We start from the raw sequence: 12,128 nt of genomic DNA, 5'->3' as shown, positions 1-12,128 counted from the left end.
GTGTCATCTTTGAAGCCATGGTTAATAAAATACAGATACTATAAACATAAATCTCTTAATTTATTAATTAAGTGTACATATAATGTCAAACAAAAGGAAATACCAATTGAAGACAAAAGACAAATTATTGGGACTGCGAATTGGACTCGTCCATTTTGTCAGAATAGAGGAGAGTGTATTATCGCATGGGAGAGCTCAGTATGTTCTTTCAAGAGGGTGAGAGCAGACGTAGGCTCTGTTCTCCAAGACCTCCCTGGCGATCTTCTTGATGTTGGCATCGTTGTTCTCAGGAGAGTCTGGAACGGATTGAGATGGGAATTACAAAACAAGCCTCTTTCATTGGTTAAATACAAATCACAACATTCTCATCTATCTGGATCATGTCACCGTATAACTCTGGATTACATACAGGCCATTAAAAAAACACGCACAGTGTGAAAATGAAAAGCGGGGGGGGGTTGAGTGTTGGTATGTAGGGTTTGGTGGGGAAATTCCACAACACATGCAAGTCTTTTGTACTTGAGATGCAATAAAAAAAGGCAAGGGGCTGTTCTCAATTACTGTTTTGTGTTGTACTTACGTTTTTGCAACTGAGTCATCAAGTAATTGTTTTTGAAGAAAGCGTCGCTGCAGAATGTGTTTGCGAGCAGCACCTAGAAAAAAAAAAAAATAAAAAAAAAAGAACACCACTCATTCATCAAAACCAGCAGACCTGAATCCAACGGGAGATCAGAAATGAAATCATAAAAATCCAAAATGTAGACACAACACTCATCAATTTCATAAATAACCCATCTGTTTCTAAGTGTAATTAATGTGAACAGATACAGAAATACAAACAACTGTGCGATTCACAGTGGAACTAAACTGAAAGACAGCGTGATGACTGAACCCATATTTGCCTTCAAAATATTTCAGAATCTGGAATCTTGCTGTGATCCTCAGGCAAAACATTTCACTCTTACAAACACATCAATTACTCTTTGTAAAGATTCCCTTAGACAGGATCCGTGTATGTGTTTTCTATACAGGACAAAGGTGGACCACTGCATGCCTGCTGACATTTAGGCCTGTAGCTACAGCGGGGAGGAATAGGGCTTCCCATCTGAAACACAGAAGAGGATAATACAAAGCATTCACGGCCTTCTTTGTCTCTGTGTTGAGGATTTGGTTGCTCTGCGTCACTGTTTCTGATTACACACAGGACCAGTCTACAGTTGGTGTTAACACTCTGCCATCCTGGGTCCCTCTTCACCTCAGGCTGCGACTGAGAGGGCCAACTGTTTACTGTCAGTTTGAAATGGCGTAAATATAGAAGAACTGGTGTGTGTGTGTGTGTGTGTGTACCGATCTGGTGAGGTAAATGGAAAAACAGAGATCTTGATTCAAGACAGATATTATTTCCACATGTATAGGAGGGCTATAACCTTTGAAGTTGTGACCATGAACGCACTTCCTCTACTCTGACTCGTTTTGTAGCCGGGCCTGTAACGGTTCTTGTTACCTCGTGGTCGTGATTCCTGAGGCCAATGCTGATGGAGCGGCTGGCTCTGGACAGGACAGCTGTCATAGCGTAGATGTTGATCAGCACATCTGCTACTCTCTTCAGGGCGAGCTGTTCATCCACTATGGTCTGACAACATCAATGGATAAAACAAGGACACATCAATCATCGACCGTTTCCGACCTCAGAAATTATTAAAATTACTTCTACGTAAGTTAGTCTCTATAATACAGCGGGGGAAACTGTATCAGTTGATAATTTATCAGGAAAGACTTTCGACAGGAACATTTGTTCTTGTTGCGTACTGGTGGTTGGTAGCTCTTTTCGTTCTGGTTGGAGCCCTCACTCACTGCTGCTTAGGGAACAGTTTGGATTTTGCTCTCAAGATGTGATTAATTACTTCCTGTGTTTGGAGACCATACAGACACCAGGATCACATCTGGGCTAATATGTGACATGGAGTCTAAGTTAGTGGGAATGGGATGCTCTTCTTTTGGCAGATTTAAAGCTTTATGAGGGCCTGAATCCCGTAGCTCATCCAGAGGACACCCCACATGTATTACAGCACACACAGTCAAGCCTTTAACCACTTCAAGCTACTAACGTTAGCATGTTTGGTAATTAAAGGAGAATTCCAGTTTATTATAACATGGGTCTTCTTTTCATAGTCTTGGTCTTCGTTCTATCAGTAATAACACCGTACGCTGTCCCAAGTTAACTGCTGTGATGTGGGAACACAAGCAGATTATCAAGAGTACAAACTCCCGCTTGTAATCATCCATCACAGGTTACAATACCACTTCCTGGTTCCGTTTTGTCCTACATGTTGAAAGGCTGCATTTATATAGTGCTTTTATCTTACATACACTTGCGCACCCATGGCAGTGAGCTACCCTGTAAGGTGCTGAACGTCAGCCCTGTGATCAGTGGACAACCCGCTCTGCCTCCTGAGCCACAGCCCCACTGTACTTACTGTGCACACAGTTTTTCTGTGCAACGGGGGAATTATTACGACATTTCAACATGCCTAATCGTCCGACTGCTCATGTTTGCTTTGGCCAAAGCAACTTCCCTCACCCTATAAACACCAGCAGCAGTTGGGCGTTCATTGTATTGCTTAAAGAAACCAGCCCTACAGTTAATGGCCAACCTGCTGTACGACCAGAAGCCCTGCTGCCTCCAATTAGTCCATCTTTCTTTAAGGCGGAATGAGAAAGATTTGTCGTTTGCAGTTTGTAAACAAAGTTGGCCCCTCCTTCCTGGCTCAGTTCTGTATATCACAGCGCTGCTGCTGTATCAGTTCTTCAACGTCATCATCAGCTACCCTATACAGCTCATCACTACATCCCTGAGTCTCCGACGATCAGCTTACTCACTACAGGGCTCAAGGGTTATTTTATCAAAATGGGAAGTTATTTGTGTTGGTTGACAGAGGGATACTTTATTTAAGCTAACTAAGGTACCTGTCTAACAGAAAACAGGTAGACTCCCTGTCGCTCTTCATCTCCATCCTCTCCTTCAGTGCTCGCAGCGGGTGAAAGCCACCCACAGATTCACGCTCTTGAAATGAGCTTTGTCTGCTTGCCGTTTCGCCTCGCTATTTTTATACCCACAAAAAATAAATACTGATGATTGAAAGAGTATTTTGTTTGAGAGTCTATATGTTTTCAAGTGTTTTTTTTGGAAAATCCCCCTCATTCTGCCTTTAATAATTGTGCCCCAGTATCTTGGTTTCCCAATGTGATTTTTATTGGTTAAAAAGAACAGTGGTCTAGAGAAAAAAAGATAAAAACAAGAACTTGCACCTCATTGTTGACCATTAAACTTACAGGGCTTATCTACTTTGATTTAAACAGTTTGAACTTTAATGGTCATTGTCTTCAGCAGCTGAAGAGTGCGGTGTGATGAAAGCCCTCAGAGGACAATTCTCATGTACTGGATTTAAAATGGAGGCAATTGATACAGGAAGTAGGGATCTGGAAAGCTGACCTGTTTCCATGAGGCTTATAGCTTCTTTGGGAAAGCCATGATTACAAAAGCACAGTGAAGGAAGAAAAAGAGAACACTTGGGAGCAGCTGGCGAACAGACCAACACCGCCTCAGAAACACTGATTGGAAGATATGAACAGATCTCTACTGTCAGCCGTTTGAAACAAATGGAAATTTTGTTCAAAAGAACTGTAAACATTTGAGCAGGAAAATCCCACAGCTGTTTCTCCAGAATGTAAACTCAATCAAATATTACCTTTCCATATCTGTACAGCAGGCTCTCCACAGTCGATCCAAAAAGGTTGACATTCTGCTCCAACTTCTTTGCACTTTCCTGTAGACAGAGAACTCCTGAGCTTCTTGGAAGCAATGATTTAATCTAACGCCTGCAGAACACGGGTTTTCTAAAAGTTTCTTACCGCCAAGCTGGGATGCACCACTCCATCTTTCCCAGTCAGGCCGAGGTCCACTGAACCTCCGAATGAGTTCCTCAGTTTCTTGCCTACCATACCCAAAGCAAGACCTAGATTTCCTTTCTTCATCTCCCTGCAGGCAGAGCAGAGATGGAGGGACTAAAGACTGGTTTACTTATTACACAACGTTGTGATGGTATTTTAGAGAAGACCATTTACACACTAGCAAATCAATAATGAAGCCATCATGGCCACACAGCTCTGAAAATGACATTTTATCTGTGTTGCAGCCACCCGTACACACTACCTGATCAGCACAAGACAGCTGACAAGCTTAGCGACCAGCATGAAGAGCATTTAGCTGCTAGTGTCACATATTTTTCTCAAGTTTATAAAGTCACAATATGTCAAACACATATGTGATTTTTAAGTCATTTTGTAGGTCTGCCCTGTAGTGGCCAAGACGGGGAAATAAATGCAGCCATTAATGCAGCGTTAAACAAAATATTAAACTAACCAAAATCCCAATCTATATCTTGTCATATGCCACAATTTCAGTTTTATATAAAAAAAAACATTTGCCAGCTTCACACAACCTTCATATTCTTACTTTATTTTCCCTGTAAGGACTTTGCCGGCATACTGCATTCCAGTGAGAGCGACGTACATCCTCAGGATTTCATTGGTCCCCTGAAAACACAGCACAGAATGTAAAAATGACTTTATTATACTATGTGTATGTGGTGACGCAGCCCGCGAAGAACGCAACATAAAAGGTGGTGTGTTTGTGTGGGGGTGGGGGTGTACTGAGGTATCACAGGGCACCACACTACATTTTGATATTTACAAGAGCTCCAAATTGAGGGTCTTACACATGGAAAATCACAGTGAAATTCTGATTGATTGTCACCTCATGACAAACACAGAAAACATGTTTAATGGCTGAAAAGCTGCAGGTCTGCTCAGTCCATTTAAGATTTAATTCATGTAAGACCTTTGATTCCAAAGTCCGATGTGCCACCTGCTGGCCTTTTACTGAACAAACCAACAGTACATTATGGCTGAACCCAGACACCTCCAAGTCTCATGCTCCTGAAACATGTTTGAGTCGCCACCAAGTAAATAAAATTTATATTTAACTGATTCATTCTAAAACTGACAAACTAAATGTTGTTTCAGAACCTTCTTCAGATTGAATCTAAAACCAAAACTAATTATTACAGTACCTCAAAGATGGGCAGGATGCGACAGTCCCTAACGTAGCGCTCGTAAGGGTAGTTCTTAGTATAACCCAGACCCCCGAGGACCTGAAGAGCTTCACTGACACAAATCCAGGCTCCCTCTGAGCTGAACACCTGAACAGAAGATAGAGAATACACAGAGACATTTTGTTTTCTACTGGTTTGATATAAACAAAGTTGACAAGGCTGTGTACCTTGACCATTGCGGCCTCTAGAGAACAGTCTGGAAGCCCCGGTCTGTCCATCATCCCTGCTGTCAGGTACGCCATGCTCTCCATCACGAAGGCATTGAGGGCCATCACTGCAAACTTCTCCTGCAGTAACCGAGCAAGCACAGCGCATTCCCTTCAGACCAGACTGAGAGGAGGTGATCATTCATAATGTCCATCATAGTCCATTGTACCTGAATCATGCCGAATTCACTCAGACTTCTGTTAAACTGCTTCCTGGTTGCAGCGTACTCAGAGGTCATCTCTGCAGAAAGTCAGACAGAGGTGGTGTCACGATGAAGACATTTTTCAAAACCCACACATATAAACTCTTCACGAGTAAGGCTTTTTACCTATTAGCTTCTTTATCATTCCAGCTGAAGAGCTGCCCATACTGAACCTCCCAGAGTTCAGGATGTTCATGGCAACCTGTCCAACACAGTGCACAAATCAGTGCAGCCTTGCAGATCCTGTCGTCTATAACAGTTTGTGCTGAGGGCAGGTTAAAGCTTACCTTGAATCCACCACCTATTTCTCCTATTACATTCTCCACCGGCACTGGAACATTGTCATAGGACACCTCACAAGCTGAAAAAGTTGAAATAAAACTGACATGAAAAGGCCCACGGTCTACAGCGGCCACTCCCACGTGTTCATCTTTTTATCCAAACTCATGAGAGGCTTACTGTTGGAGCCCCGGATGCCCAGTTTGTCCTCAGGCTTGCCGCTGGTGATGCCCCCAAAAGCCCTCTCCACGATGAATGCAGAAATCTTATCTTTCTTCACACCATCTACAACCACCTCCGTCCTGGCAAACACTGTCATGATGTCTGCCATGCCTCCGTTTGAAATCCAAATCTGATAACAAAAATTGAAAGACACGAGAGCGAATAATGGAGAGGACTGCGATGTCACTTCTGAAGCCCAGAATAAACATCTGCGAGCCTGGTTCCTCTCACCTTTGAGCCAGTGATCAGGTAATGTGTTCCGTCTTCTGACAGAGTTGCGCGGGTCTTAATGGAGGCTGCATCACTTCCACTGAAATGATCAAAGTGAACGTCAGTGAAGATAATCCAACAGTACAGACCAGGTCAGGATTTAGTAGATGCACCTGTGGCAGCCATTCCAGCCGCCAGTCTGTTCACTGGTAAAACAACTGATAGACTAACTGTCCTCTTTTGATTTATTTGTAGTTAATTTGGTGATGTTTGTCTTTGTGTTATGGATTTTGCTTCTAAAATGGTCTGTTATGCATGTCCAGCCACAGATTCTTTTCTTTTTTTTTTTTTAACCCTGTCCTGCCCAGCAGCCTGGCCCAGTATGATGAGCTGGATACCATGTTGTTCCACACAGATTTTACTTTAACAAGTGTTTTAAAAGACACCTTTGTCTTCTTTATTATTTAATTAAGTTATTTATTATCAATTATTATTTAATTAATTAATATTAAGGGGGGGGGGCAACAGCAATAAACAACTGAAAACAATTGAGGGAGAATGAAAAGAAAAATAAATAAACAACACAGCACAATATTATTGACATAAAGAATAATGCAACTACCTACGGACAACCTAAATTTATTTGTGTGTGTCTCTGTGTTAGTTAGTTAGTTAGTAGGAGTGGGACACTGCACTGGCCCCTGGAGTAAGCAGGTAAGAACACCAGCAGTCTGGGCACCCCGCAACCCCCCAGAGCGCAAAGCACTCGAGACCACACGCCCCTGGGACAGCCACGCCCCGCCCCAAGGGACAACAGCAGAGATCTGTGCTGGGGAGCCCCCGCAGCCATGGAGCGAGGACGTGGGAGAACCAGGGCCGGCTGTGCTTCCGCTCTGGCCGTTCCTGCGCAGCTTTATGCAGTATTCTTCTCCTAAACCTCTCTTAGTTACTTCCTGTGAGGCTTGCACATACGAGTGTCCGAAGTCGGATTCACTGCAGAATTTGTCTTAAGTCGCTCGTTTTATCCTGAAGAACGCCACGCATTCATGAGGAGGTGTACATTTGAGAGATTTCATGGATCGCATAATCTGCACCCCTAAACTTGCCATAGAGTGATTTACAGAGCAGACATGTAGCTGTGGCAGACCAAGACATGTTTTTTCAGTTTAAAATGTTTGTAAAATGAGCAGATATTTGAGACCTCAAGGAGCACACACAGAGTGCTTTGTTTTGTTATGTTAACGCTATACAGGCTACCAGAATAGCACAACATACAGGACTGACCAAATGATATGAACAGAACTGCCGCTGCAGAGCGACAGTGACCGAGATGTGAATGAGGTGGAAGGCCTTTACCTTCCAGGTTCCGTCAGACAGAAGGCTGCGATGTGTTCGCCTGAGGCCAGTTTAGGCAGGTACTTCTGCTTCTGAGCTTCATTTCCTGCAATCAGAATCCCCTGAAACACCAAACAGCTGTTAGCACACCACACAGAGGAACCCCTCGAGAACCTCACTCATCGCTACAATACCAGCTGTGTTACCACAGACGGAAACTTTCTCTCGAGTTTCCCCACATGACAAACACGCAGACGATGATCCAAACGAGCACAGAACCTAAACCCGTTTTTACCTTCAATCCAATGGCTTGATGTGCAGCGAGTGTTACAGCAATAGAGCCATCTAATGAGATGATCTCTGCCAGTCGTGCATACATGGTGTTGGACAATCCGAGACCCCCTGGGGTGAAAAAAAAAAAAAGACACTGCCTTCAACTTGTGCTGGTAAGACACGGTAGGGCTATGACTGGCTTCTAAGTTAGGCACAGTGCCATTTTAAACAAAAGGATTGTGTTTCTGTGATGTAGAGGGAAATGGCCTTATGATCCATGTGTAACTCATGTTGCATGAATTAAAACTGTGATATATGAACTGCACAGTCCACACACGAGGACCCTGCAATTAAAATACAAACAATAAAAGGCTATCTGGTAAACACCCAACAGCTGAACTTCCTCATTTAAATATCCCACGTTTATTCCCTGCATGTGGCTGAAATAGTCAATGCAACACTTCCTCATTGTAGCAGGGCCTGTCCATCACTTTGGTTCAAACTGTATAAAACGTCAATCTATCCAAATATTGTTCAAGTATTACAGACATCCACAGCTCTTAGAGGATGAATCCTGAAGGCTTTGGTGATCCCCTCAGGATAGACTGTTATCAGCTTGTCCCTTAACTTTTCATCTAGCGCTACCATCAAGTCAAAATTTGACAGGACAGAGGGGGCCCTCACGTAACTGGAGGCTGTGTTTGTAACTGAGGCACTAAGCACGTGTGTAGGTTTTGAGGTGGAAGGCTTCTTCAACAGAGCGCCTGGCTTGTGACTGACTTGCTTGGCTGTTGTATCTCAGGCTAAGGTTCGCACATGTATGTGTTGGAATTTAATGAATTTTTCATGTGATGTCTGGTTTTGAGGCAGCAGTTCTCCTCAATCCAAGATCATTTAAGGTAACCTTAACCAAAGTAACTGTTAGAAGCAGTTGCACACTATGAAAATCAGTTCACAGTGACTTGACATTTGTTAGAGATCACAGTGACTTAGTTTAATGGCTTTTATTCTGTATGCGTTGGTTGTTGCTGATAACTTCAGGAATGGTTCGGCATTTTGGGAGAGCTGCTTATCTGCTTTCTTGCCGAGAGCTAGATGAGAAGATCGATACCCCTCTCTGTATGCTAAATGTGACGCTGCAGTCAGCAGCCACTGAGCTTTGCCCAGCGTGGCTCTGTCCAAAGACAGTAAAATCTACCTACACAGGTCATCTCTATGTACAAACTTGTTTTCATTCAGTCATGTTTTATTTTATTTATCTAACATTTATTTAGCCAGGGAGACCGGTGTAAATTGTTATAACTTTGAATGTACAAACAGCTGGTGGAAGCAGGTCCAGGTCACACTGATCTTACCGTACTCCTCAGGAACCATGATTCCAAACAGCCCGAGCTCCTTCAACCCATTCAGAGTCTCTGGAGGGATTTTGGCTTCTCGGTCAATCTTTGCTGAGTCAACTGAAATCACAGCCAACAGTCTTTCACGGTCAGTTTATCAAATGACTCAAGATGCAAGATCGTGATTCGAGCATGTCTCCTCTCTCACCTTCCTCGTTGAAGAACTTTTCCACCGGTGCAACAAGCTGGTTGATCTCCTCCAGTTCTTCATTTCCAATTTCTGGGTAAGGGAAGACCTCAGCCTGCAGGAGGAACAGACCACGTTAGAACAGAAACTGCCAGCTCCTTACAGCAAAAAGCGCTCTGCTTCTGAAAACTGCACCTTCACTACAGTTTAATCACTCAGAAGAAATACAAAACAAGAGAAAAAGAGCATCTTGATCTTCTTTCCCTGAATTTCGCAGACAGACGTTCACCAGTGCCTCCCCCAAATCCCCGGTTTCCTGACTTCACTGCATGTGCTTAGGGATGCTTTAATTAAGAGTATCTGGCTGTGCCGAATCCAATCAGAGGCTAATTTACCTAAATTATGTCTATGTATCTGACACACTGAAATAACAGCTGCAGCTTTCTAAACTGGTTTTATAAGACAGCCCTTTATTGACCCCACAGACTGGGGGTGTTACAGCAGCACAAAGGCAGGCATGAGTACAGATACATGGAGACACTTAAGAAAGTTACTCCATCAAAAAAGCAGTACACATATAGTTCCCACAACTATGAACTGATAAAAGCTTGAATTATGAATATGATGTGAATGAAAGTTTCACTGGGACAATGCTCGAGAGAAGGAACACTTAGCGATACTGCTTTCACCTCAGAAACTTCTTTATACAAGGCCGAGTTCAACAGGCGTTCAGGTCACACACCGCCGGGTCACACACCGGGTGACCTGAACGCACAGCATCTCCAGGACGTGCTGCGTTTGAGGCTTCGTGTCGGAGTCTGTTAACGCTAAGCTCGGTTTCCGATCCAACACACCGACAGTCTGACCGACAGTCTGACCGACCAGTAAGAAAGCATCGCAGTAACTCTGACTCATCTCTTCGTTACCTTGTTCACCTGACCGAGGAACAGATCCTTGGCGTACGCGAGGTTTCTCGTGTGAGTTCTGAAGTCCCTCCGCTGCTGACGGTTTGGCACTTCTTTCCCAGCATGCGTCGCGTTACAGGCGAGCAGCCGCTTTCCGACCTGAGCAGCTTTCGATAAAACGACAAATCTGTTTACATTCATCATTCTTCTGCAGAGACCTCCACTTCGCGTAGTCCGCAACCACCAGGATACCTTTCACCCGTTTCTGTCTCATGCTGATGACGTACAGATGATTTATCTTTAAAGACCGTCGTAAACAAGATCTTTCACTTCAACAAACATGAATAGACTGGCTCAAACCAGAGAAAGGGTTTGATGCACGGTGTAAAAATACTGACAAAAACCCCTGCAAAAAATGTTGAAATATTCTGGATGATTTATTAACTGAACTTTACAGACAATGGAATTTAATTGACCAACCATTCTCCGCACAAAATCCACTATAGGCTTATGGTTAAGTTTTGGAATTTTCCTCCTGCATTTAATTATATTAAATTACATTTTTGTATTTTTTAAAAAGATAATTTTTTCATCAAAATTCCACACATAAAAAACAAAACCTAAAACACTTTCACCAGTTAGTATCAACAGGATTTTCGTATTTTCCATCTTCTAAATGCAGGCAGTGGCCAAAAGTCCAAATCCTTCACAAAAGATTTTGACTAACTGCAGAAAACGTTGTATTGGAATATTTCATATTTTATTGCTCCATGTTGCTATTGTGATTCTTCCGACAGCACTTGAACACAACATAAAAACATAAACACAGTGCCAGCACACCGCTTGGTGGCGCAATGCACAAAGAAACTACTGCAGTGAGGCAAAATAAAGGAATAAAACTATATCAAAATGAAGGACAATGAAATGTAGACTGATTTCAGCCACAAACAAAGGCATCAGAAATATGTAAAAAAATAAAAAAAAAAGATAAATATACATAAATAAATAAAATAAAGCAGGCTGTTTACAAACAGAAATAAGAAACAAGACAAACAGCTGGTCGTGACTCACTGAAGGTACAGATCTATAAAGCAAGCAGAGGAAATGAGCCCTGCGCTTGGCCCCTCCCAGCCGCATGATGATTGTCCTGTTGACACTCAGGATGTGGGATCTATTTTTAGCTCCAACCTCAAGGGCCGGACAAACAAATAGGGCAGACTGTCACTCAGACCACCTGCCAAAGTCAGGCAGCCAGGCATGTGGGTGGAGCAAGACTCAGAAAAGAATGAGTGTCGTGTTATTTTGACTTTCATCAGCAGGGACAACTTCCTGACAAGTTTGTTTAGGTTTCCACAAACGCCTCACTGCAGAAGAAGGTCCCTGTACTGCTGATGAGTGAGGCGAGAGAGCGCAACAGGAACATGTTGGTATGTTTTGTTGCGCACTATTGTTGCTTGCAATGTGGGGATTGTAAAGGGAAACTCAATTTTACACAATGTACTTGTCATGGCCATGGGGAGTAGCCTAGCCTACTACTCCCCCAGTGAAACATGAAACATGACACATGATGTCATCAGGGTCCCCTCAACATGTGTGAATTTACCAGGCAGGGAGAGTCTAACAAAAGATATTACTGATTGCACTATGGAAAGGGTAAGCTTGGCCTTTACTGAGCCCTGAGGAGTTTCTGCAGTTACACACAAATTACACATCTTAGCTTTTGAGGGGTGACCGCAGCAATTTTAGATGCAATATTGTTTAGTTTGACTGTTTGGCAATAAAGAAATCAAGAAATGA

General features: G+C 43.1%; 1 protein-coding gene across 1 annotated transcript; it reads right to left on the bottom strand.

Annotated features, from left to right (window-relative positions):
- Positions 1–39: 39 nt before the first annotated feature.
- On the bottom strand, positions 40–10,599 carry acad9 (acyl-CoA dehydrogenase family, member 9). The gene is made up of 18 exons (XM_038696968.1): positions 10,353–10,599; positions 9,448–9,541; positions 9,258–9,359; positions 7,925–8,031; positions 7,651–7,751; positions 6,316–6,394; positions 6,043–6,214; positions 5,871–5,944; positions 5,710–5,785; positions 5,551–5,621; positions 5,342–5,461; positions 5,133–5,261; positions 4,517–4,596; positions 3,913–4,039; positions 3,750–3,827; positions 1,505–1,633; positions 581–653; positions 40–296 (listed from the first exon to the last, which is right to left on the bottom strand). Exons 1-18 carry the CDS (start codon positions 10,533–10,535, stop codon positions 196–198), a joined length of 1,896 nt encoding a protein of 631 aa, XP_038552896.1. The 5' UTR covers positions 10,536–10,599; the 3' UTR covers positions 40–195.
- Between the last annotated feature and the right edge of the window lie 1,529 nt (positions 10,600–12,128).

The sequence above is a fragment of the Micropterus salmoides genome, unplaced genomic scaffold (genome assembly GCF_014851395.1).
Source record: "Micropterus salmoides isolate LMB-PRFRI ecotype aquatic unplaced genomic scaffold, ASM1485139v1 Ms_hic_scaffold_4, whole genome shotgun sequence".
NCBI classification, from domain to species: Eukaryota; Metazoa; Chordata; class Actinopteri; order Centrarchiformes; family Centrarchidae; genus Micropterus; species Micropterus salmoides.
This window is presented reverse-complemented; position numbering and strand designations above follow the sequence as displayed.